Source organism: Capra hircus, chromosome 22 (assembly GCF_001704415.2).
Source record: "Capra hircus breed San Clemente chromosome 22, ASM170441v1, whole genome shotgun sequence".
Classification (NCBI taxonomy): domain Eukaryota; kingdom Metazoa; phylum Chordata; class Mammalia; order Artiodactyla; family Bovidae; genus Capra; species Capra hircus.
In genome coordinates, this window is record NC_030829.1 from 28,802,511 (window position 1) to 28,830,264 (window position 27,754).

General features: G+C 38.3%; 1 protein-coding gene across 1 annotated transcript in view; it reads left to right on the top strand.

The window, feature by feature from the left end:
- The window catches only part of SHQ1 (SHQ1, H/ACA ribonucleoprotein assembly factor), a 98,744-nt gene that overhangs the window by 16,081 nt on the left and 54,909 nt on the right, over positions 1 to 27,754 (top strand). Inside the window, exons 6-9 of the mRNA XM_005695727.2 lie at positions 6,574 to 6,701; positions 17,260 to 17,414; positions 19,780 to 19,833; positions 22,262 to 22,385. Of these exons, the coding sequence (XP_005695784.2) occupies positions 6,574 to 6,701; positions 17,260 to 17,414; positions 19,780 to 19,833; positions 22,262 to 22,385 (461 nt within the window). The remainder of the gene's footprint in view (positions 1 to 6,573; positions 6,702 to 17,259; positions 17,415 to 19,779; positions 19,834 to 22,261; positions 22,386 to 27,754) is intronic.

Below are 27,754 nucleotides of genomic sequence, written 5' to 3' on the forward strand. Positions count from 1 at the left end.
CATTTCTTGGCTGATCTAGGGGTGGGTTTTCCCAACACTTTTATCCACTAGCACCTGTAATCGAGGATCCATTTCAAATGAACAAATAACTGTTTATTGGGATAGGATATAAATACAGTCTAACTTTACGTTTTGCTTTATTTCCCACCTGCATCAGTTGTGTCTTGAGCTATCATGTGTCTCTGTCAGGCTTATATTTGTTGAAGGAACAAAACTAAGGGGTGGGTAAATAATCACATGCCTTGGAAAGACTGTGATGTGTTTCATTGATCATGAATAGCAGCACTTCTTGCAAGAAGTGATTGTCCCCAGGCCTCTGTGAATACTTGACAGCTTTCTTAGGATGTCAGTAGTGTTTTGATATAGACCTCAGGTAATATTCTTCCCGTACTCTGGGCCGGCAGTTTCTAAACTGTTACGTATGCAGCTATTCCCTTGTATAGTGCTCTCAGCTTATCGAGTTCTCTTGTGTGATTATTTCAGTTTTCACAGCAGTAAGGAAGAGGGGGTTAAGGGACTCACCCAAGGTCACACCACTGCTAAGTGACTCATCTGGGACTTGAAAAGAGTCTTTCCATTTGTCATTTTGTATTTCCTTTTCATGTACACTACTTCAGTTTAACTGCTATTGCTCTTGTGATTAACATTCTATCTCCTGTGACTCAGTGGGAGACTAATTGGAATGGCAGAAATATATCTTGTGATGTGCAAATGGGTTGAGTGATATGTGATGATGAATGGTGGAACTCTTCGACATCCTCGGGGAAGCTGTGTAAGAGTAGGGTGGGTTATATTTTGGAGGACATCTGAGAGATTCAACTCCGTTTACATTGCCATTTCTAATTACCTTTATCTCTCCAATTGTGATTTTAAATGTCCACTGAAGAATAATTTGAAGAAACCCATTTAAAATCATGCTGAATATTTAAATTGGAAATTTCATTGTCAGCGAATTTTCCTGGGCAGCATGAAAACAGATTGAGCTTTACAAGACAGAAATTTTGAGTGGGAGGGAGCTTAATTAGCAGAACTGCCTATCTCTTCTCTTCTAAAACTTCAAGAATAGTGATATGGCCTGAGAGAGTTAGGAAATTGGAATTTATAGTTAGCGGTGTGATATTAGAAGCAGCCCTTATTTTTCTCTATCTTCTGTGTTTTTATCCAGAAGCACATTTTCTTGAATAGTATGCATGAAATGTTTTTTGCATTACTCCAGGAAGGGTTCTTTTTACATGAGCGGTTTAAATTCAGTTTCGGGCAACTTGGAGGGCGAGAGTCAGGAGGTAAAGATTCTTTGTGACTTTTCTGGTAGGAGTGGTGGTGGCGGTATAGTCACTAAGTCGTGTCCAACTCTTTGTGACCCCTTGGACTATAGCCAGCCAGGCTCCTCTGTCCATGAGATTCTCCAGGCAAGAATACTGGAGTGGGTTGCTATTTCCTTCTCCAGGGGATCTTCCTGACAGAGGAATCAAACCCACATCTCTTACATTACAGGCAGACTCTTCACCAACTGAGCTATAACGGAAGCTGGTAGGAATAAGACCAGTTACTTGTCATTTTTGTTTTACTCTTTATTTATATTAGCTGACTGACTCGCCCAAATGTGTTGAATTAAGTGAAGTGCAAGTAAAATTCTTTTAAATTTTCAGTTAAAAATCACTGCTTATTTTGTCATTCTTAATGGTTAATACAGTGGAAGGAAAGGTTTATTTTACATCCTTACCTACTATGAAGACAATACACGACATGTATTGTATTAAAATTTATGTGTATATAATGTGATATACATGCATAATACATAGTAGATTTTACATTAGCATAATGCATGGTGTTTTCAAGCTGTTTGACTTGCTCTCACAAGTCATGATGTCTCTTCATGTTGTCAGGTTTTTCAGTAGCTTGCTGCTGCTATTGCTGCTGCTAAGTCGCTTCAGTCCTGTCTGACTCTGTGCAACCCCATAGACGGCAGCCCACTGGGCTCCCCTGTCCCTGGGATTCTCCAGGCAAGAAGACTGGAGTGGGTTGCCATTTCCTTCTCCCATGCGTGAACATGAAAAGTGAAAGTGAAGTCACTCAGTCGTGTCTGACTCTTAGCGACCCCATGAACTGTAGCCCACCAGGCTCCTCCGTCCATGGGATTTTCCAGGAAAGAGTACTGGAGTGGGGTGCCATTGCCTTCTCCATTGCAGTAGCTTAAGGAAAAGTAATTTAAATTTCACCCTAAGGCAGAACACAGTGAGGTAAATTGACTATATACAAAATTTTATACATTCCAAAGGCGCATGTAAATGACTTCAGGTTATTATTGTTTTAAAAATCCTTTCTTGTAAAATCTGGGTGCCAGTGTGTGATATTTTCCCCCATAAGTTTTGCATCCCAGCAGAATGCTGAGCATGTAAAGTTGATCCATTATACTTTTTGATTATCCATTTCTTGCCATTTTAAATTTCTTTTGGTATTATTTTTACAGTAAAGTATGTTGAAGGAATTTTGAAACATTCATTAATAGTCCTTCCTTTTTTGCTTATTATAATTTCCATATTTCTCTAGTGAGCCTGGTTTTTGTTTTTTTTTTTCCTTCCCAGGCAAGGTTTTTTTTTAATTGTTGGCATATATTTTACTTTAACCAGTTCATAAAGTCTCGCTTATTTCCTTATTGGAGAAAATAAAAGGATTTTTAGTTAACATTCAAAATAACTACTAGATAAGAAAAGGGACAACAATGATTGTATAGCATTTGAAGTACCTTTTTTGGGACCAAGAGAAGACCTTTTATTTATTTATTTATTTTTAAAAATTGAGGTGTGGTTGATTTATAATATTATATTAGTTTCAAGTGTACAACATAGTGATTCACAATTTTTATAGATTATACTTGGTTTAAAGTTATTATAAAATGTTGACTCTATCCCCTGTACTGTACAATATGTCCTTATAGCTTGTTTATTTTATATATGGTAGTTTATAACTCTTAATCTGGGGAGTCATGTAAAATTGTAATGTTCAGCACTATACATTTGGTAAAGAAGACGATAGAATGATCAAACTCCTGGATTTATTGAGGAGATCTCAAAATGACAAGTAGTAATTAGAAGCCTGAAAAGAAAGGTTCACCTCCTTCCCAGTGTGGTTCTTTATTCAAAATAGCAACTTTTGGAAAAAACACTGGAATAAAATGTCACTTATTCATTCTTTCATGTATATACTTACTTGTTCTACCAATATTTGTTTGAGTGACTTCCATGTCAGGCAGTGTTGCAGACAGCAAGCAGAGAGTGGTGCATACATGGTAGCTGCACTCATGGGGCTTACACTCCAGTGGAGAGATGAAAAGTATTTTTATTGTGATAAGTGCTATGAAGAAAAGCCAGGTGAAGGGTTTAGAGAGCGACTGGGCTATTTCCACATGTTTAAAATCGAACGCATCATTTTACCAGTAAAATATTCCTGAGTTTTCTGCTTGATAGGATGCCCTTTATTTCATCCCAGTCACCCAGGCTGAGGGACTGCCCTGGTGGCTCAGATGGTAAAGCGTCTGCCCGCAATGCGGGAGACTTGGGTTCGATCCCTGGGTCGGGAAGATCCCCTGGAGAAGGAAATGGCAACCCACTCCAGTACTCTTGCCTGGAAAATTCCATGGACAGAGGAACCTTGTAGGCTACAGTCCATGGGGTTGCAAAGAGTCGGACACGACTGAGCGACTTCACTCACTCACTCACCCAGGTTGAAAACCTGGGATTCACGTTGGACTTTGTTCTTTATTCTACACTTCCAGTCAATCCTGAAATTGTACCATTTATCTCTTTCTGCTTTGCTTCACTCCATCTCTTCCTGACCCTCATCTGTGTCTGGCTTGTTGCAGCTGTCCCCTAACTGCCCAGCTGGCATTTCTCATTCCAGCCCTGCTCTTCTGCAGATCCATCAACCATAAAACCATCAGTGCAGTGTCTACTGAGGGTGAAAATATGCTTAAGGCCTTACTGGGCTCTCCTTTGCCTAAAGCATAAACTCGTAACTCCTTAGCGTGTATAGAAAGTTTTCTGTTATCTGGATGCCACCTGCCTCTGTGGCATCCATTTTGCCACCCCCTGCCCACATTTCATATGATGACAGTAATGAATGTTTGCATCTCCCCACCTGTACCACACTGCTTCTCACACATTTTTCACCCCTAATTTCCCTTTGCCAGCTGATGTTTCCTCTTTTCCTGCTTTCCCTGCATAACTTTGACTTATCCTGTAAGGCTGGGCTCAATTGTCACCCCCTGGCAGCCTCGCATCCAGCTTGGCATAGGAAGTGCTCATGTTTTATAGCTCATCTTGTTTTTACTGCATTGTTTTGTAACATTCTGTGTTTTTGTCTGTTGTTCCCATTGAATTGTGGTGCCCTGAAGGACAGGGCAAGAATCTTACTGGTCTTCTCTCTTATGCCACACAGAGAGGGCACTCAGTGAATGCCCATTGAACTCATGGCATTTTAAAACTTGAAAATACTTTATTCTGGAACATAGAGCATCAGTCGACCTTAGATATTGGGCATCACAAGGAATGAACCATCACTGTTTAGATGAGAGACTGTACTAGTGAGATTTTACTCAAAACATTTTTGAATTTTTTGAGGGGTGTGCATGAAGGTGGCAGAGATACTCTTTTACAAGAGGGTTTTCCCCTATTATTTTTCTTCCTAGGGGAAAAAACAGCATCTTTTCAGATGGGCTCTTCTATCCTTGACTTAAACGTCCTTGGTGCTCCAGCTTTCAACACCCTTTCCTCTCACGTGGCCACTTCACCCTGGGTGTTCTGTCCTTTTCTTTCGCCTCAGTAATTGTGTGAATGCTCAGGACTTCTGTGTGTCTCTCTTGAGCACAGGTTTGCATACGTGACTGCCTGGGGGACAAGGATACCTTAAATAACTCGTCCCAAAGCAGAAGCCGTTCCCTCTCCAGTCGAGTCTGTTAGCATCCTGTGTTGCTGTCTCTGCGGAGGGCACTGTGGTCCACCTAACTGTCCAGGCCAGAATCCTGGGCAACAGCCTGATCCTGAGAGGAGCTGGCACTGCGAATTGCTCCTTCAAGATAATTGCTGTTCAGTTTTGTCCAATATGTGCTTTATTTCCTCACTCATAAAAATGGAATGTTTATATTGGTTAATAGCTTGGATTTCAGACTGAGACTTAAAGGGGTCCAAATCCTGGCCCCACTTCTCACTGGTTCTTTGACCTTAACCCTGAAACACAACTTTTCCAGCCCTCAGTTTCCACTCGTGTAAAAGGGGAGTATTGATAGCACCTGTTGCCTGTTGAAGTGGTGTGGGTATTCAAGGAAATAATGAATGAAAAGCACTTAGTGCAGTGCTTGCCACATCCAAAGAACTCAGTAAGTTATCTGTGATCTTTCTAATTTTAAAAAGATTTCAGTAACTCAATTGAAAGTCTTTAAAGTCTATTAAAATCTTTAAAGTATTGAAACTATGAGCTAGAAAATCCAGTGTATCAAAACCACCAGTGTCTTGAGGTTCTAGTTACCTGAAATATCAATGAATTTTCCACCATAAGTTGTACTTTTTGTCATTCTTTTCCAATTTCCAACTTTGAATATAAGACAGTATTTGTGCTGTGTGTGCTATGGTGAGTTGCGTCCGTTGTGTCCAGTGCTTTGGGACCTATGGACTGTAGCCCCCCAGGCTCCTCTGTCCATGGGATTCTCCAGGCAAGAATACTGGAGTGGGGTGCCATGCCCTCCTCCAGGGGATCTTCCCAACCCAGGGATCAAACCAGCATTTCTTCTGTTTCTTGCATTTGCAGGTGGTTCTTTACCACTAGTGCCGCCTGGGAAGCTGTAAGACAGCATCGTTTCTGAATAAGTGTCTTCAAAGAGTTTACTTTGAATGTAGCAGTTATTTTTCTAGTTAAAACTGAGAAAATAAAGTACAGGAAAAGTAATTTTCTGTTCTCTATGAAAGTTCCTTTTATCTTTTGCAATAGTTTTGACTTAGGGTCTATAAATATTAGCATAGCTAAATGAAATAGATTGCGTCTTGGAAGGAAACATGAGTGCACATAATAAAAAATGAGATGTGTGTGTGTATGTGAGAGAGAGACCTCTGTGATTATATGGTATCCCAAATATTCTCATGTGTTTATTTTTGTTGTTGTTGGTGGAGTTAAAATACAATTTATTATAACCTTATGAAAATTTGTAATATTTGCCAACTTTGCACAAGGCCTAGTCTTCATGAGTATTGTGTGTTCAGATTAGCTTCATCCCATATAACTGCGGTATAGGACAGAACTTTAGAGGGGACTGGTCTTCTCTGTACTTTCTTGTTAAAAAGATCACAAATGTCAAATATCCCTTTAGTCTGAGGCTTTCTTTTCATTTTTGATGATTAGTAACCACAGTGAAAGTAATAGCAGCGCTCAGGCTTGCCTTGAAATGTGCTTTGAATTAGTCTGTATTTCTAGTACAAATATGATGAATTAAGGTAAAATTTTAAACAGTGAAAACCAGCCCGATTATTTGTAACAAGCCCCTTCATATATATATATTTTTTTTTTTAATTTTTTTTTTTCCAGAGCTGACTTTATGGAAGATGAGGCAGTTAAACAGGTTTTGGAATATAATCCTTGGTGGACTGATTTATATTCAGAAATGATGACCTCTTTGGAAAAGGGTCAGGAGGAAGAAAATTTTGCTGCGTTAGGTAAGAAACTCAAAATAAGACTCATTTATGCACTGCCTTTCTTAAATACACAATTGTAATTGTCACATGGAGTGAAGGTATTATTTTGATTTGCTAATTTTGGAAATAGGAGCTTCACCCGTGACTGGGAAGTGCCACACAGTAGTTATACATATTTGTCTCAGAAAATTCTTTCTGGAATATGTTTTACTTTTGAATCATTGGGGTTCTAAAATTTCTTAATTGTTAAAATATTTTTATCAAATTTAGGGACATAAACATACAGGACATGTGTAGTTGTTGAATAATCTGCTTGTGGGATCTGAATGTTCCTCTGTGGTAAATGCGTTTGAGTATTAGTAAGATGATGCTGTGAAAGTGCTGCACTCAATATGCCAGCAAATTTGGAAAACCCAGCAGTGGCCACATGACTGGAAAAGGTCAGTTTTCATACCAATCCCAAAGAAAGGCAATGCCAAAGCATGCTCAAACTACCGCACAATTGCACTCATCTCACATGCTAGTAAAGTAATGCTCAAAATTCTCCAAGCCAGGCTTCAGCAATGCGTGAACCGTGGACTTCCTGATGTTCAAGCTGGTTTTCGAAAAGGCAGAGGAACCAGAGATCAAATTGCTAACATCCACTGGATCATGGAAAAAGCAAGAGAGTTCCAGAAAAACATCTATTTCTGCTTTATTGACTATGCCAAAGCCTTTGACTGTGTGGATCACAATAAACTGGAAAATTCTGAAAGATATGGGAATACCAGAGCACCTGACCTGCCTCTTGAGAAATCTGTATGCAGGTCAGGAAGCAATAGTTAGAACTGGACATGGAACAACAGACTGGTTCCAAATAGGAAAAGGAGTACGTCAAGGCTGTATATTGTCACCCTGCTTATTTAACTTATATGAAGAGTACATCATGAGACACGCTGGACTGGAAGAAACACAAGCTGGAATCAAGATTGCCGGGAGAAATATCAATAACCTCAGATATGCAGATGACACCACCCTTATGGCAGAAAGTGAAGAGGAACTAAAAAGCCTCTTGATGAAAGTGAAAGTGGAGAGTGAAAAAGTTGGCCTAAAGCTCAACATTCAGAAAACGAAGATCATGGCATCCGGTCCCATCACTTCATGGGAAATAGATGGGGAAACAGTGGAAACAGTGTCAGACTTTATTTTGGGGGGCTCCAAAATCACTGCAGATGGTGACTGCAACCATGAAATTAAAAGATGCTTACTCCTGGGAAGAAAAGTTATGACCAACCTAGATAGCATATTCAAAAGCAGAGACATTACTTTGCCGACTAAGGTCTGTCTAGTCAAGGCTATGGTTTTTCCAGTAGTCATGTATGGATGTGAGAGTTGGACTGTGAAGAAAGCTGAGCACCGAAGAATTGATGCTTTTGAACTGTGGTGTTAGAGAAGACTCTTGAGAGTCCCTTGGACTGCAAGGAGATCCAACCAGTCCATTCTGAAGGAGATCAACCCTGGGATTTCTTTGGAAGGAATGATGCTAAAGCTGAAGCTCCAGTACTTTGGCCACCTCATGCGAAGAGTTGACTCATTGGAAAAGACTTTGATGCTGGGAGGGATTGTGGGCAGGAGGAGAAGGGGACAACAGAGGATGAGATGGCTGGATGGCATTACTGACTCGATGGACGTGAGTCTGAGTGAACTCCGGGAGTTTGTGATGGACAGGGAGGCCTGGCATGCTGCGATTCATGGGGTTGCAAAGAGTCAGACACGACTGAGCAACTGAACTAAACTGAACTGAACTGAACGGTGAGAAAAGACCAAGTTTTCCACCCCTTTGTCTGTTGGATGAATTTGATAAGTTCTCCCCAGTTTTTTCACAAGTGGTTTCATGTGGAAGCAGGGCTAGTTATCTTCCTTTCTCTATCTTACAGAGAGCAATTTTTACCAAATAAGGCTGAGCTAGGGGGTTTTATGAGCCACAAGAGACGATTGTGCCATGCTTAACATTAAGCCAAATATTATACGCAGAGTTGTAGTTTTAGACAGGCATTTTATTAATGGGCTTCCCAAGTGATGCAGTGGTAAAAAATCTGTCTGCTGGTGCAGGAGACACAAGAAATATGGGCTCAGTCCCTGGGTTGGGTAGATTCCCTGGAGTAAGAAATGGCAACCCACTCTGGTAGTCTTGCCTGGAGAATGCCATGGACAGAGGATCCTGGAGGCCTATGGTCCACGGGGTCACAAAACAGTTTGACATGACTGAGCACTCACTCACACACACACACACATTTTATTAACACCTTTTCTAAGTGGGAGGTTGGTGTGTTAAGTCTGTGAATTAGAATTATAACAGTTTCACATAGATCAAGAATAGTGGGCTAGTGTTTTCTGTTATACTGATTTGGCTTTTAATTACATATTAAAAATACCATGCCTAGACTTGTGTTGCGATGATCACTTTGCAGTATATGCAGATGTTGAATTTTAGTGCTGTATACTTGAAAATTATATAATAAAAATACATGTATTAAAAAATCCATCCTATGCATTATTTGAGAGTGAACAATCTTACTTCCAAAAAAAAAAAAATTCAGTGTTTAAATGAAAGGAACACACACACACTTGCATGAAATGGAATATAGAATCTCCTCACTCCAAATTCCTTTTCCTGAAAATAATCACTGTTAACAGTTTGGGGTATTTTAAGCACATATACCCACATCTAAGCATTTGCTTTTAGAAGTTTACACACATAGATTCATATACACTCTCTTCTCACTTTGCTTTCTTTATAATATATGTTGTACATCTTCCATCAATGCTTACAGTTCTACCTGAAGCTTTTAATACCTGCCTAGTGTTCCGTGTGTTTTTGTGTCATAACTGATGACTGTTTGGGTGGTTGACTACTTGTGGACATTTGGGGTGTTTACATGTCTGCAGTGACCTTCTTTGACCACTGATTCTGAAGAAACTGTTGCTTCACAGTGTTTTGATCCTCTGCATAGAAATGCAGTAGCTTGCTATTTGTTCTATTTCTAGAGCCTCGAAAGAACCTATCATATAATGGATACTCAACAAATATTTGTAGAATCAAATAAATATTGCAGTAAATATTTTTGTAGTTAGGTTTCATTAAATTTAGGTGGTCTCTAACAGATTGAAAAATTGTCACTATAATTTTTTGGAGTTGAGTCTCCCGTGCAATGGAAACTTATTTGTAAATAATGATTCTTGTTCCACTGTTTTCAGCAAATCCTTGGTTTTATATTTGAGTTTAAGAATCGTTCAGAGACTTCCCGTATCATGTAGGGGAATTTTCAGGCATGGGATTGCTAACACGATTTATACATCATATGGACCTGCTCAGAAAGTTTGTTCAGGCTTAAATCATCAGTGCTTTCTATTGGTTTGAGTCAGCTCCCCAGTTTTGGTGTGGTTTCTTACTGAAGCAGTCTGGGAAGGAATTGGTGGTTGTGTAGTTTTCTGTCCACAAGGGTGAGCTAGCTGCCTTAAAAATCGAGATGGTATTTACCTTTAATTTAAATTTTAACTTGCTCTGCTTTAATCAGTTGTAGTGTATTCTAGGTCCTATTTTCTGTCTCAGCTGTTCTCTATGTATAATTTTAACAGAAGGGTAAGCCAGTTGGTGCCTTTAACCACTGTCCCTTCTGAGTCTCTGTGGTGTGTAATCCAGACTGGTGCTTCAGACACGTTCCCAGCCCATTAAACTGTTACAGTGATTTATGCTCAGAATCACTTTTGAAAACAACAAGGGCATGTGATAAAGGTAGAGGAACTTGAATTCTGTGTTGTACAGATGGTACCTCTTGTAAATGTGCTAAGTAATGGTTATGTCTATGAAAGTCGCTCAGTCGTGTCCAACTTTTTGCCACCCCGTGGACTATACAGTCCATGGAATTCTCCAGGCCAGAATACTAGAGTGGGTAGCCTTTCCTTTCTCCAGGGGATCTTCCCGACCCAGGAATTGAACTGGGGTCTCCTGCATTGCAGGTGGATTCTTTACCAACTGAGCTATCAGGGAAGCTTGGTTATGCCTAGGATATAAGGTAAATAGGGGTTCAGGGTTTAATGCCCTGCTCCTCCACAGGCTGGCTTTGTGACTTTGCAACTACTCTCAGATGCTGTGCAAATCCTGTATCTGCCTCACAGAATTGTCGTGAGGATTGAACTAGACCATTTACTTAAAATCTTAGCATATTATGTGTTAGAAATTATCAGTACAGAGTAAGTCAATGGCAGGAGAGCCAGGAATTGACTGGCTTCCTTTTGAAATGACAGTTTTTGTACATTTACATGGCTTAAAGGGCAAGTTCTTTGTTAACATGATTCTTCTTTCAGTTTTTTTTTTCTTGTTCAATTTTTTGAGACACTCAGGATTGGAGGCACACATTGAAATGTGTCGAACCAGGCTCAAATACGAGAGAAAAGAAATAAACCAAAAAATGAACTCTGAAGTTCTCAGCTCATTCAGGCAACATGCTGCTGCTGTAATTTCCCCCTTTCTCCTCTTCCTCTTATCTCCTCTTTGCTCCCAGGCCTTCTTCCTCTCTGTCATTGCAGGGGGACATTTCCAGCAGACACAACAGTGCAGGTGAGGGGTGCGTCTTGGATTCCTCCTCCTCTTATAGCATTAAGGATTGTCTTGATTTCCAGATAAGCCTTAGGTGATAAACTTTGTCCCCTGTCTTTGCCTCGGTTATGACTTTTGTCATATTCATCGTCACTCTGAGTTATAACACGGAGACTTTCCCTGCCGTCTTCAATTCTATAATGATCCAGATCTTCCTCCCCAAAGGCTTGTAAATGGAAGTGTTAAATGCAGTGCTCCCACTGAGCTCTGGTTTCACGAGGATGAACTTACCACATTTCCCATGTTGTGTCTCAGCGGTTAATCTCAGCCCAAGAATCTTGGCACGTGATTGCTTGTTATGACACCATGTAACACTCATAGTCGGTGAACTTCCTAGCAGGGACATCCTGTTTGGCACCAGTGTTTGCGGAGCTAAACTGTCAGCATCAGCCCTGAAAGCTGCAACACTGTGGGGCTGCCCATTTGAGCCAAGGGTTTGAGTGCAGTACATTTTCTTCTGATTCCCTTGATCTGTTTCCAGAAAGTATACAATGGAATAGGTTTGCATTTCTCTCAGAGGAGCCAGATCATGTATGATTTGTTGACCCACAGAGGACAAGGATGTTTGGGAAGAGAATTAGGCAGCAAAGAAGATTTAAAAGTAATAAAAATAGATGATGTTTGAAGTGAAATAACAAAGTTACTTTCCACGTTGGTGGGAGCCACTTGGCGGTCTTCAAATGTATTGATGGAGTTTCTTATCTTGGGAGGTGACCTTCGGCCATTTGCTTCCATGTTAAGGCACCAGTTTCTTCCCTGAATAGAGCCCGAAATAGGCTTTTGTTTGACTGTCGATTATTTGTTGTTGTGTGCTCAGTTGCTGAGTCTTATCTGACTCTTCGCGATCCCCTGAACTGTAGCCCAGCAGGTTCCGCTGTCCACAGGATTTCCCAGGCAAGAATACTTGAGCGGGTTGCAATTTCCTCCTCCAGGGGTTCTGCCCAATCCAGGGTTTGAGCCTGCATCCCCTGAATCTCCTGCATTGGCAGGCAGATTCTTTACCATTGAGCCACCTAGGAAACCCTGTAGATTGTTTACAGAAGTATAATTAACCAAAATGGTATGAGCTGGATAGCAAAGCTGCTATGTTGTGTAGCTAAAGTCGCATGAATGCTTGACAAATGTTAACTGTGGTGGCAAGCATCCAGGTATTATTGGTACTGTGTCTGTAGTTACTTGTGGTGCTTCTCCTTGGCTAGACCTGACTGTGTGCAAATCTCCCCAAGTTTCTCTTTGGGTGATATGATTTATAGCTCTAATGTGAAAGGCCTGGGGGAGCTCAGACTTTTGGTTTCTCTACTGATTTCCCGGTTTGTTGTTATTGTAATTTATTGTCTCTGGTTTCTTTGCTTGAAGTTCAGAATTTAAATATTTCTGTGTATTATTAATGAACTACTTAGGCCGAACTGGAACTCAAACCACCCAGGCAAAGGTGGTTGTGTTGTAAGGGAAGGTTAGGGGCACCCAGCATTCAGGAATTTGAAAGAGTACAGTCAAGTCAGCCTTGTGTATACAGTCACAGAAAATTATCTGTGATGTATGGAAAGACTCATCTGTGGGCCATGTAACATCAGAGCGCACAGTTCCCAACTCAGCCTGTACAAATCATTGAATACATACAGGTGTGATGACTTAGGAGTAAGGAATAAATGTGTGTGTGAATGATCTGATATGTTGTTCACTGGTTCTGGGCACGCTTACCTTGTGATTCAGAATTCCATGGAAGCAGAAGTCTTTCTTAGCCAGCTAGGGTCTAAAGGCTTTTCTCTAGTGAGATACTATTGTCATGATCACCTGGCACTTTCCTATTAGCTAAACTAATGAATGTCTCCAAAACTGGAATATCTTCTCAGGTGTTCTTGCTGAGTAATAGGGGTCTTCAAATGCTTTGTCAGATATGTGTTCTTCATGCAGTGAAGAAATGTTCCTTTTTATAGTTTCCTCACATCAGACCGCTTTAAGTGAATGGAGAGCTTCTCTTTAATTGAAAAATCTTCATATGAGCCCTGTAATGGGACAGTCAACCCCCAGTTGATCTGTCACATGAATTCCTTTTTTAGAAGTCAATCTTTTTTGTTTTTTTAGAAGTCAGTCTTTAAAGAGTGCTTCTCCTAACTGTGTTATACTCACCTGTATTATTAAACTTTAAAATATACACATGTCTTTTTATTGCTGGCCAGCAAATTAAATATGTTCATATAGTTACTTGTTTATATAAACAATGCTTGTACAAACACATTAAAATTTTTTTAAAACATAGACTGTTTAACATGGCTGAAAAAAATAGTGTATGTCATATCCTGTCCTTTTTTTTTTAGTACTAACGGTATTTTAGTAAGTAAAGGAATATTGCTTCTAGTAATTTCATGTAAGGGTATTTAAGACTTTTTTTTCCCAAGAGAACAGACTGCAAAAACTGCTGGAAGGTAACCTTACAGCAAAAAGAAGCCATGTTAAACTTAAGGCTCCTAAGATTATAGACATGAAAATGATATGTGAAAAGGGACCATTATGAGGGAGTAATCATATTCTTTTCCTTCGGGCTTTTGCCCAGTTGTAATGAACAGAAGGGCAGTCTTTTGTTGAGCAGAGACAGAAAGGCTGGGACTTAACTAGCTATCAAGAGAGTGACTTGGGAATATTAAAAAGGTGGTTTAATAATTTTTGGTTTCTGAGAAGGTGTCAAAAACACGTGGCTTTTATTAACTCTCCACTAAGAAGAGGCTTCCTGAGTTAAAACTGAGCTTATACCCTCCCAGCTAGTGGCCAAGTTTCCTGCCTTTCTTTGCCCCGGATGTGTTTGTAAGTCCTCGATGATAGTAAGTGAGTGAAAGTGCTGTGTGCACTTTCTGGATCAATTCCTTAGAACTTTGACATTGGTTGGAAAATTTTAACCTGAAACAGCATCTTATACCATAGATGAAAGTGGAGATGCTGATACTCAGCCGTTCTGGACTGTTCACTCCAAGTAGTAGTGTGAGAGAGAAACTTCTGTTTTACTGAAGCCACTGTATTTTGGGTCTATCTGTATGTACATTTTATATGCATATATGCGCATGTGTGCTAAGTTGCTTCCGCCCTGTCCAGCTCTTTGTGAGCCTATGACCATGGGATTCTCCAGGCAAGAATACTGGAGTGGGTTGCTATGCCCTCCTCCAGGGGATCTTACGACCAGGAATCAGATCCACGTCTCTTGTGTCTCCTGCATTGGTAGGGGGTTCTTTACCACTAGCACCACCTGAGAAGTCCTTGGTAAGGTAACTGATATATAAAAAGAGATAGTGTCTCTCTCTTCTGTTGATAATTTATTGGGAATGGGAAAAATATTGTATTTGCAGGTGACAAAAACCTAAAGTGCTTGGAAGTAGTATTTAGCAAGAAAAGCAGCAGATCTATTTGATAAAGTTGGTAGTTCAATACAGTAGAAAAGATGGCTTACTGAGCAGACTGTGCTGGCACAATTAACTCCTCATCTGTAATTAACCAAAATCAGAAAATACAAAAAAGTAATTTTCAGATAGATTATAGAGACTCCATGGACAATTCAGGAGTTGGAGAAACCTTATTGAAGGCTATAAATTCACAATCTGGTAAAAAAAAAAAAAAGACATATTGGACTACACACAGACATAAATAATTCAATGACCTAAGATCCTCTAAACAGAGTCAGTACAGAGGCAGTAGATTTGGAGAGATGACTAGGGTTTGAATCCATAATAGAGAAGTTCTTAAATATTTGACAAGCCATCCAGAAAAACACTGGGCAAAACTTATGGGTAATTTATAGGAGAGCAAATCTAAGTTGCCAAACAAATCTATGAAATAATGTTCAGAGTTTAGCAGCTAGAGAAATACTAACTGAAGTAACAGTGACATGTCACTGTATTAGTTTCCTCTTATTGAATTCCAAGTTATCACAGATCAGGAACAGAGTTCTGATTTGGCTGTTTTCATGGGTCAGGAGACAGGTATGGAGACCCTGATACTCACCTGTCCCGGACTGTTCACTCCGAGTAGTAGTGTGAAAGAGAAACTTGTCTTACTGAAGCCAGTGTATTTTGGGTCGGTCTGTTACAGCAGTTTAGTCTGTCCTGACCTGCATATAATGGACAATTCTGAAACCTGGGAAAAAGGCTTCAAAGTTATTTTGGCGTTACTTTGATATTCACTGGCTCTGGAAGCTAAATGTTCCTCATGACTGAGTTGAACAACTTTTAAAATGAATTTGAAAGTGGTCTTCTTATGGGGCATGGAAGGAAAATGAAGAATTAATTTGTAAGGGAAGAGACTGATGACACTGACTTAGAGGTAATAATATATCTAGATATTTAACGGTATATCTAGATGCTTAGAAGCTGAGGCGGGGTCCTCTGCTCAGGGTCTTGGAAGGCTGGAGACAAATATGGCCATCTTTTCATTTTCAAAAAATAGGTGTTTACAGCTGTATTCCTTTCTGAAGCTCAGAGTTCTTTTCTAAGCTCACATGATGGTTGGCAGAACTTGATTCCTGCGACTATAGAACTGAGACCCCCATGTTCTTGCTGGCTTTCAGCCGGGGCATCACTCTCAGATATTAGAGGATCCCACAGGTCTGTGCCACGTGGCCCCCTCATGACATGACGTCTTATTTCTTCACGATTGGCGATTGGTGGGAGAGTCTCTGCCAATATCAGAACATAGTCATAATAATCGTAGCAGTAACTGTCCTATTGCTGTTGCCATATTCTTTTGAATAGAAGCAAGTCACAATTCCTGCCCACACTCAAGTGATGTCTTATTGGGGGTCATTTTAGAATTTTTCATACCACAGTCCTTTCATATCCATATCCGAAAATGGTTTTTGAAAAAGCATTTATGACTGGGAACAAGCAAGAGATATGCTTAAGCAAGGGAACTTCTGTCCATGACCATTACAAAGGAGAGATGTAGCCCTTAAATAAAGTATCTCTTAAAAAGAGATAAATTTTTTGACCCAGTAAGTCTACTGCTGGGGATCTGTTTTATGGAAATAAGGCCTCCAGTATCCAGTGACATCTGATATGACATTTACTGCAGCAGAAGCAGAGTGAATGCCCATCAGTAGGGGGAGTGGTTGGACAGAGCATACTACACCATGGAATATTCTACTCCTTCACAAAATTAGCTAAGTACCAAGTGACTTGGGGAGATTTCCTGGAGGTGTCATTGAGTTAGACTGGCTAGATGGAAAAAAAATAATCTGATTCTCTCGGGAGGAAAATGTATCAACTCCCTTGTATGCATGTTTGTGTGTCCTTATGGTTGTAAAGAAAAATATGAAGTGATATATACTAGATTTTTTTTAACATGGAAAAAGTTATTGATGAGGATAAAGGGTGCCAAGCAGAAGAAGAAAAGGAAATATCCTCTTCCAACCAGTCTAGTATGTGTGGTATAATCATATTTGCATATTTATGTAAAACTTTGTATAAATGATATTTGAAAAATACTATATGCCCTTAAAATTGACTAATACATGGGAATACTTCCATTTCTTTGTATAGAACTTTCAAAGTGAATAATATTTACAGAGTGTTCCACATGTTTTCTGTTATCAAAACATAATTATCTTATTTTTAAAGTCAATAACTCTGTCATTTAACTGTCTTGAGTACAGAACTGTGTAGCAAAAAAAAGAAAAAACAAAACAAAACAACAGAGCCAGTGTGTGGGAGGGGTCTGGAAATAAGAAATAGATATTGTTTAGACATTTTTTCTTTTTTTTTTTTTAGCCCTACTAGAATTTGAACAAATACATAGCTGTTAAAAAAATTGTGAAGTCTAATTAAAAAGTTGTTTCCATGTCCAGAGTATAATTTTTCAGTTTCTATAATTAAAGTTCTAATTTTGACAAATCGGTCTGCAGTGGGGGTTTTACCAAACAGAATGGAACATCTAAGTTTTAAATGCATTTTCTTCTAGTGTCTTTTTCTGAAGAAGAGAAATATCAGCTGCGAAAATTTGTTAATAAATCTTACCTGCTGGACAAGAGAGCCCATCGTCAGGTGTACTACAGTTTGATTGATATCCTTCTGGCATATTGCTATGAGACCCGTGTCACAGAAGGAGAGAGGAATGTAAGTGCATGTGTGTCTGTGGATGTTGGCATAGACTGTCGTACAGAGTAAACTGTATTAAGGTCATGAGTGAGACCAGTCGTGTTTATTTAGGGACACTCCAAACTGAGGTGCACAGGAGTGTTGGTGATGGGTGCCAGCATAAAAGCATAATGCTTTTTAAAGATTTATTCATTTATTTATTTTTGATTGTGCTGGGTCTTCATTGCTGCGCAAGCTTTTCTCTAGTTGTGGCAAGCAGGGGCTACGCTCTAGTTGAGGTATGCAGCCTTTTCATTGGAGTGACCTCTTGTTTCGAAGCACGGGTTCCAAGGTGCATGGGCTCAGTAGTTGCGCCGTGCGGGCTCTAGAGCACAGGCTCAGTAGTTGTGGCACATGGGCTGACTTGCTCAAGGCATGTGGGATCTTCCCAGACCAGGGATCAAACCTGTGTCCCCTGCATTGGCAGGTGGATTCTTACGTGCTAAGCCACCATGGAAGCCCCAGCATAATGCTTTTATTTGGTCTTTTTTTCCTTCTCTCTTGGCATTAGTTTCACTCAGTAGCAGAGTGGGGAAGTAAAGCTGAAGGTAGGGAAGAAGGATATCCTAGGCTCTCATCTCTTTTAGGAGATGAAGTGACCAAATGAGACAGCTGTTGCCACATGGCACCTGACATTGGAAAGCGGTAAACTTTACCATTTTTAGTCTTTCTCTGAGCTGTCTATTAACAGATGTAAGGTATAGTATTTTGTACAAAAAGGAATGTGAGCGTTTATCTGCAGGTGTCCCTCAATTTAAATAGTATTTGTACTTCTGAAAAATTGTATGTAAATCACATTTTAAAAACCTGAATTTTATCTTTTTGCTATTCAGTGAAATCCTATTGCAAAAGTAAATCTTTTTGTAAAGTAAGGATGATCTTACTTTTTAAAATGATCTTTAAAAAAATATATACAATTATATTGTATCTCTTCTTATACCGCATTCAATTCTGTAAATAAAGAGCTGAATTTCTTTCTCACCTATATCACTGATCGTATATATATGTTTTTAAAAAAGGCTGGAAAGCCAGAAAAAAAATCTTTCCAGTTAATGTGTCCCTGTATCTATTGATAATAATTATTGCTCAAGGGGTAATACTTGAGGTGTGCATATGCTTCCCTGTTATTTATTTATTTATTAAATTAAAAAATTCTTTAAATTGGCATAAAGTTGATTTACAATATTTCAGGTTTACAATGTAGTGATTCAGTATTTTTATATATTTTACTCCTTTCAAAGTTATTATAAAATATTGGCTATATTTCCTTGTGCTGTACACTGTATTCTTGTATCTTAATTATTTTGTACATAGTAGTTCATCTCCTACCCCTATCATATCCCTCCCCCCTCCTTCTTTTTAAATTACACAAATAATTCATATTATTGTAAAGGAATATACAGGAAGAAAATAATTAAAATTTCCTGTCATCTCAGCTATCAAAGGTAGCCATTGTTACAAGGAAATATTTCTCTTTTTGGCCTCTTTCATTGCACACATGTATTTATATTGGGTTGTAATGTATATACTATTATTTAACCTGCTTTTCTCACCTACTTAACATCATAGCATTAGCATTATATTGGGATAAGGATTTGATATATGTCAAGTTTTTTTGCTGTTGGGATTCTGAAAATTCAAAGGTGACTTTGAGATTTGTATTTGACTCCAAAATGAATATTAATTAGTGTATTAAGTGCATACTATAACTGAAAATGGATTTTGTTCCACTAATCTTTTTAGAATACCATAGTCAGAGAAAATGTTTTCTTTGACAGAAAAAATAGCTCCATATTGCTTGAGAAAGATGAGTGAGAGTGTTTAGTTATGCTCATAAAATTTTGCGTTTTTCATTCTTAGATTCACATATTTGAAATCACGAAGTCTTGTAACTTCAAGGTCTTCTCTAGAATGTACTTATTCTTGCAGACCTTCTCTGAAAAGCTAGCTTCTTCAGCAGCTTTTTAAATGGTGCAGAGAGTACTTCAACATTATCTTTGAGTCTTTTGGTAGATTATTTATGAAATATTTGGGAGGTAAGTAACCTAGTTGAGAAGGACAGAAATTGAGCATGCGTTGCTTTTCTTTAGTTTCAAAGCCCTTGCGTACGTGCTCTTGTGTTCTGGTACTCTTATCAGTGCAAAAGCTTTACTTTATAAAATTCTGAAGAAAGTGGAGACTTGGCCTTTGATCACCTTGGCATCAGTACAGCCATAGACACTTCTTAGGTTTTACACGTGTCAATACTATTCATATACTAGTTGAATAAGTGGATATAATTGTTTTCTTTCTAAATGACTTTACCTCTCATATGACACTATCCTTTTCTTCATAACGAATAAAGGTTGAATCTGCATGGAATATCAGAAAATTGAGTCCAACACTGTGCTGGTTTGAGGTACGATTTTCAGTTGCAGTTGTTTAGATTTTGTTTCTTCAGAGTTATATTTTGTTGTTATTAGTTTATTTGTGGTAATTTAAGCAATTCTTTGACTTTTTTGCAAATTAATTAATTTTAATTGGAGGCTAATTACTTTACAATATTGTAGCGGTTTTTGCCATACATTGACATTAATCAGCCACGGGTGTACATTTGTCCCCCATCCTGAACCTCCCTCCCCATCCCATCCCTTAGGGCCATCCCAGTGGACCGGCCCTGAGTGCCCCCTCTCATGCATCGAACCTGGACTGAAAAGTGGTAACTTTATTGTACTAGTTTTTTTTTCCCCATATTTTAAAATAAAATTCTGGTTTTATCTGTTACTCTTACTCTAATCATAGTACATAAATAAGGCCAGGTGTAGGGTATCTTTGAAGTTTGAAGGAGTGATGGGGACATTGTCTGTTGTGGGAAGATGCTGGGTCAAGTTTGAGGCCTGTATATAAATTGGCATGTATTGGGGCTCAGAGCTCAAAGACAGGCAGCAAACTTAGGTGATAATACTGTTAACTGTCACTTACCACCAGAGACTGTGCTAAGCCTTATATATATATTACTTCACCTATTCCTTGCAGTAAGTCTGTGAGATAAGTATTACTGGTGTTTTATAGATGAAGAAATATATGTCATATAGCTTAAATAATTTATCCTAGGTTCTACAATTAGTATGTTTAGATCTCATAACTCTTCTAATATAGTCATAATTGTTTTTGTGTCTGTTTTCTAAAAAGCACTTGTGCGTATTTCACCAAAAATGGCAAAGGATAGTGTCTTTAAATTTACTAGTTTCGAACATGCTGTTGTCCATCAAAACAGAAGCTTTAAAAAAGTGTTTATTTAAAACAATTGATAACTGCATCGTCTATTAAGGCAACTAGTTTTGTTTCTGTTTTTTTTTTTTTTTTTCTTCCCCAGTTTAAATCCTAAATAGTGTACATTTTCCATTGGAAAATCAAAGTTGTTTCATGGCATCATTTTGTTCAAATAATAGATGAGGCCTATATGTAAGTTGGCATGTATTGGCATACATCTTCCCATAACAGACATTGTCCCCAAACTTCCAAAATACCCTACATCTGTTCAGATGATAGCTAAGATAAAAACAGGGACTGAAACACTTCACTTTAGCAGAGAATCTTGCTACTCCAAGAATGTCCATGAACCAACTGCCTGACCAGTATCCTCTGCTGGGAGCTTGTTGAAAAGACAGAATCCCAGAGCAGACCCTCTGAGTCAGACTCTGTAGCAAGATCTCCAGGAATTCATATGCATATTTAAGATGGAAAAGTGCTTTTCTCTGGACTCCTCTTGGGTTCTGTGTATTTCCACAATCAGCATGTAATGGATAAATTGGCTTTTGTAATACTCACAGTAATTATTCCAATATTGAAAAGAAAGTAGTTGGTGACTAGATCATTTCATAGTTTAGTTATTAAAATCTGCATGAAAAAATTCATCTATTTATGATTTTCTTTTGACATTTTTTATTGTTTTTTAAATAACTTACTATTGCCATACATGTAACCAGCTCTGTCAAACTTTTATAACTATTTAGTTTTCACCAGAAGTTTTTAGAAGTTCACCATTGTTTTTATATTATATCAACTATTCTTTGTTGAGTACTTAGTATTCTTAATCAGATCACTCATTTATTAAAGGTGAATATACATGGAAATGTTGTATACTCCTTTAATTTTATATGTTAAGTTTTATTTGCAGGTTAACATTTTTATACATTTTAAATCAAAACCCAATTAAAAAACAATTTTGTAGAAAATGTGTTTTCAGTAAGTTTTACGTTGCTGATGGCACCAGTTTGATACCGTTCAAGATAAAGCCTTTTTACAGAAATGGGTAGTTTTCTCTTTGATAAGTGAAAGTAAATTACTGAAGTAAATGCCGTGTATTACTCATGCCCAAAGCAGAAAAACAAAGAGAGAGAGGAAAGAGGGGAACTGTGAACACATTGCACTAAAGAGTTCTGTATTTTTCATCTGTATTATCTCGAATGGTCCTAAAGGACAAAAACATGAAGCTTGCATCATTTAGAAATGCATTCTATGTGCGTCTGTATTTTGTTAGTACCATGTGTTTTACATTCATAGTGGTAATTCTTAAAAGACTTTAAAAACTTTCCTGCTATGAATGTGGTTTTTAAGGAGCACTTGTGATATGTTGATAAAGTATGAGGAATTACAAAGACCGAGATAAAAATTTTATTGTAAGTTTACAGAAAGAGTCTCACTGCATGGCACTGTGTTTATCTTCCACTTGGCTTCATGTTGACTCAGACTTGGTTTTTAATTGAGAATAGTTTTACATTTTGTTGTGTGCTTTTGTTTTGTGTAATACGGAAATGATTATTCATGTAAATGATACTTCACAGACTTGGACTAATGTTCATGAAATCCTGGTGTCTTTTGGAAGAAGAGTTTTGTGTTATCCACTGTACCGCCATTTTAAGCTGGTGATGAAAGCCTACAGAGACACTATAAAGATATTGCAGCTAGGTAAGATGTTATTATGCTTGCAAATTTGAGAGTGTAAAGTTAAATGTTTTTAGTCTGTGAGGATGTAGTCATTGATTTTTGCTTTTCTTCCTTTACAAAAATAAGTAATGAAAATCATCCAATCCAAACACTCTTCCTCTCAGGTGTTATATAAAGTAATTGTCTCTCTATATAGGTATATAATCATACAGACAGGTATGGTGCTCTTTTCAGAGAGGAGTGGGGAGGGTAAATACAGACAGTGTTCCAAAACATCTTGTATTTAGTAGATTGTATCATTCAGTATTTCTGTATCATACAGATGCCTGTAATTTTCTAGGCATTATTTTAGGGTTGTGAGTAAAATAATAAATAAGTTCCCTGCTCGTGTGAAGTTTACAGTTTTGCCAAGGTGACTGATGGTAAATAAGTAAGCAGTTCCAGCGCTGAGTGAAAAGTTCTCTGTTGGAGGCAGGACAGTCCTAGGAGGGGCACAGAACCTGGATTTGGCAGATCAGGAAAGGTTTTCTAGAGAAAGTTCAGCTACTCTGGTTAGTTGATTATTGCTAAATGAAACCCCACAAGACAAATGTTTGCTATTTTTAAGGATGTGGAAAATTCTAAGCTCTGAAACAAATTCCGAAGTGCCTATAACAGCATCACTGGATAAGTATATAATTTCCAAGGTAATTACTTTTTTAAGGAGACAACATCCATTTGTATGTATTAGTTCTGGCACATTTTTATTAAAACTCACTTGGTATACTTTATGGTCATTTCTTATAATTTTTTTTAGGGAATCTCATCATTTCTTTGTCTTTAGATAACAGTGCTTCTGGAGGTTTAGTTTTCAGACTTGAGGTTAAGAAGGAGAAAGGAAGAAATTGTGTTCTTTTATATCATTAGGCTTAATGGGAATAATCACATCTGTAATGTTTTCTCCCTCTTAGGATTTATCTCGGTTTTTCTTTGACTTCTGTGTGACCCATAGTTTTCCCGCCCTGGGGGGAAAAGTCATGTTTGAAGTAGATTCTTTTAAAATAGATAATAATCGTAAAAACGAATCACAGTTAAATGACAGATCTCTTTTAGTTCATCCTATTGGTTTAGGCTAGCAGTATTTTATTTTAAAGGATTGTTGATTATAGAACAGAAGAGCTATTGCCTTTGAGGAATCTGTCTTCTTTAACAAGGGGAAACAGACTGCTTTTTTTGAGGGGGGGGATATTCTTTCTTTTTACCTTCTAAGATACTTTTTTAAAGATATTTTTGGTGTGGACTGTTTGTAAAGTCTTTGTGAAAATTGTTACAATATTGCTTTTGTTTTATGTTTTGGTCTTTTGGCCCTGAGGCATGTGGGATCCTAGCTCCCTGCCCAGGGATCAAATCCATACTCCCTTCATTGGAAGGCGAGTGTTAACCACTGGACCTCCAGGCAAGTCCCCAAGATATTTTTTTTGAACTGCAAAAATTATCTGGAAAAGTCAATCTACTATAAATGACTGATTGTTGAATTTGAGTACATGTCACAGTTAATTTCTTGTTTAAGTCATGCTAGATTATCTACACATTATTCATAGATTTAAACAGTGAGAATGCAGTTGTGATTTTCTTGTTATATCATGGCTTTGAGATGGAAGACTTGCAAAACCCCCATGTGCGTGTGCACTTGCACGGATGAGCATGCATGAGCATGCGCGTGCACACACACACACACACACACACACACACACACACACACCCTCTTGCTATTTTATTCTGCTAAATAATCTAGTTCTCTGGGTTTTTATTTGAAAAGTAATCAGTTGTGTGATTCATAACCAAAAATAAATTTGATTGCCTTGACTTACACTGTAGTCAGTTCCTCAGTTTTAGTAGGTTGGAATTGAACATTTAGACTTAAGTTTAGACTATAAGTTTCTATTATAGACAATAGATTATTATCTATCTACAAAAAAAGGCTTATCAGCTGTGTTGTGATAGCAACAGAAAACCTGAGGTAGCCTGCTGAAAATGATCCCAACCCTGTATGATCCGTGCACAGTATGTTCTGTGGCTTGTTTGGGTTGTGGCTAGTTAGTGCTGAAACAGAGAGCTAGGTTGTCTAGAGTTCATGCCCTAAACCATGGGGATGGCAAGCTCTGGATGAGGGTTGACACCTTTGTTCATACAGGTGGGTGACACCAGGATGCCATTAATACCATTGAAAAGTCTCAGTTGTTCAGACACCTTATAGTTTAAGTGCAGGTATCGCTGGTTTGGCATTTAACGTTTTCCAAGAATGAATTCATGCCTACTTATAAGCAAAAAAGCCATCACACTTTTATTCTGAAGGTCAGTGTTGTGCTTTCATAGTTGAAAGTAATAAATAACTCTTTCCCCAGGAGAAATGCAAATCTTATGTGAAGGCTGGTATCAGAATCTACAGATTGACTGAGAGCTAAGTTTTTAAAGAGCCATGAATTTGCTTTACCTGACTTCACAGAGGCCTTACAAAATTCTTTTCTGGGCCTTTGGCTGTTTTCAATTTTACATTCTCTCTGCTATACCTTCCCCACCCCTGGAAGACTCACTGTTGCTGTACGTATAACTCAAATTCTTGTAAGAGAAGAAAACCTACTTTGTCCTTTCAAGTGTTATTTTAGTGCTTAACGTCGGGCCTTGCATGTGGAATTCCTCTGTCTGAATCTATAATCTTGGGGCACATGATCATCCCATGTTTTCCCCCTCTGTTCCTGTATCTTTAGCAATTTTTACTTCTTCCTCCATTCTTTTGAGAAGAGTAGGAAGAATCCTTCATTGAAGTTTCACTTAGCTGCTATTAGTCACTGAAAATCAATGATAAAAATGAATTAAAAGAGAGTGATTTTCTAGTATGTCTTAAGAAGTTTTATTGTTTTTATAAATGACCTAGTTGAGTACTTGATTATATACATTGTTTATACAACTTACTGTTTATTCTACTATCTGTGTTTCATTCATCTTTCTAAAGGCATTCTTTATTCTTCTTCCACATTCTTGTATGGTTATTGAGCATATAATGTAACTGTTAGATTGAAAGCACTAAACATCAAGGGGTAAAAGGGAAAAAACTTAATTTTTTCTCCCTGTTCCCACTTCAAGCCCTTTCTGTGAAGTGTTTCTTTTATTGCTTATGGATGGAATATATATCCTATAAATATCACATCACACACATATATCCTATATGATAAATATTCTATAACTTTTTATATTGCTTTAGATTATAAGAGAAGTCTCATTTCAGTACTTAAAATGTTCCCTTTGAACTTGATTAAAAATATAAATCTTGCCTTCCCCGGCTTGGGCCTGCCTCAGGTTGGGAAGCCAGCAGTGGGGAGGGGCCCCTTCCCCTGCTGCGGGAGCCTTGCTTGCTTCCAGAGCTACTCTCTACTCAGCCACAGGCTGCTCCTTCCTGCTTCTCCATGGGGCCTTTTATCAGTTTTGGGTCAGACAATAGTCTTTGTGCCCCACAATTTCCAGGACAGGTATCTTATGCTCTCCAAGGTGCCCCCTTAGAAATCCCCTTTCAGGAGAGCACCTTTTTCCCTTCCTCATGAATGATGGTAGAAATCCCATAGCACCCCAACCGTCTTATCCGAAGAGATTTTCTGGACCATGATACCCTTAAATTCCTGGAGGTGAATATTGGTCCAGAGGTGACATACCAAGTTTTTGGCTAGTGTCTTACGAGTTGAGCACAGAGGGTTAAGCGTCCCTTCTTAAAATATGAAATACTTGATATCTATTTTGTCCTTTGTGAGCCACACTGGAAATGAGTCACAGAGAGTCCTAGCTAGCACAGTAATTGTTCTAGCCACAGCACCTTGGTGACTCCTTTCTGTGTGCCAGTGCGAGGCTCAGTTCTTCATTACATCCACACTGTCTTCCTGAGAAGTTGGGTGTCAGTCTCCATCTCACAGATAGAAGACAGTCTCAGGGAAGTTCAGTTCAGTTTCCCAGGCTCACTCAGCTAGGAGTTGGTGGAGCCTAGATTGGATGCTGGGTCTGCCTGACCCTTAAGTCTGTGCCCTTTGAAGTGTTGAAATAGTTAATAGTAAAGGAAATTTTATGAAACTGGGATTGACTTTACAATAATCCACAGTGGGTTGGCGGAAAGTGGGAGGGTATAGAGGAGACAAGGCTGGCCATAAGTTGGTCCTTGCTGAAGCTGGGTAATGAGTACTTGGGGGTTCTCCACCCTGGTTTTTCTCTTTGTACATGTTGTGATCTTCCTTTATAAAAAGTTATTTTTTAAAAAGAATCTGGAGTCTTAACCCCTATATGTCTGTGTTTTCAATTTAAATTTATTCACCATTTTTTAGAAAACATAGTACTCTTTGTTCAGACCATTATATAAAATTTTTGACTAGTGAAAATGCATGTTTGAAGTTATTATTTCAGGTTCTGTTTTGTTTTTAGGTCTAACAAGAAACCTACCCTTCTGTGAACATTTGAGATCTGATGTCTGGTAGTTCTGTGGGCAGACTATAACCTAAGAAATAGCCTTCTGGCGATTAGTTATTGTTACCAAGTAAAAGCTGGCATTATTTCATGTAATTAATAGCCCTTACATATTAGTCTTACTGGGCTAATCACTTTTTCAGAAATGACTGAAATGACAGCTTTACTAACCTCTTCTGTGAATAGATATAATAGCACAATCCATGTGAAAGAAAAGAGCCCTAGTAAATGGCTTAGGGCTGATCTTCTCCTTTAAGGCAAATGGTTGTTTAAGAAACAGAACTATGGCAAGTGTATTATGTGAGCTCTGAGACCTCATGCAACCTGGAAGATGAGTTTGTTTTTAGCATTTCATTTCTCTTTAGTCCAGTATCCAAATGCTTCTTTTTTAAAATAATTAATTAATTAATTAGACTGTGCAGCATTGTAGTATGTGGGATCTTGTTCCCCAAGCAGGACTTGAACCCAGGTCCCCTACATTGGGAGCTCGAGGTCTTAGCCACTGGGCTACCAGAGAGATCCCAGCTTCTTTTTATTGAATTTTAAAAATTATCCTAACTTGGAAACTAGAAGATGAAATCACTAGTTTTCAATGTTTACAGTTATCTGTACTTAATTTTTGTGGCTTCTCAATTATGGACATTTAAAAGAACTATTAGACCTTTTAATTGTTCTTTCTTATGGGCCTTATATGAAATGATTTTGAGGGTTATTCAAAAAGTATTTGTTGAGCACTTGCTATGCGAAGGTGCTGAGCTGGGTCTGGAGATCTTGGAGTAAGCAGGTGGGACATGACTTGCACTGGGAGAACTTAAAATTCTATTGGGGTCCTAGAATAACACAGCTATCAGGTTTTTAAAAAATTACATTTTGTAATAAGTAGTTCAAAGGAGAAATACAGTGGATGA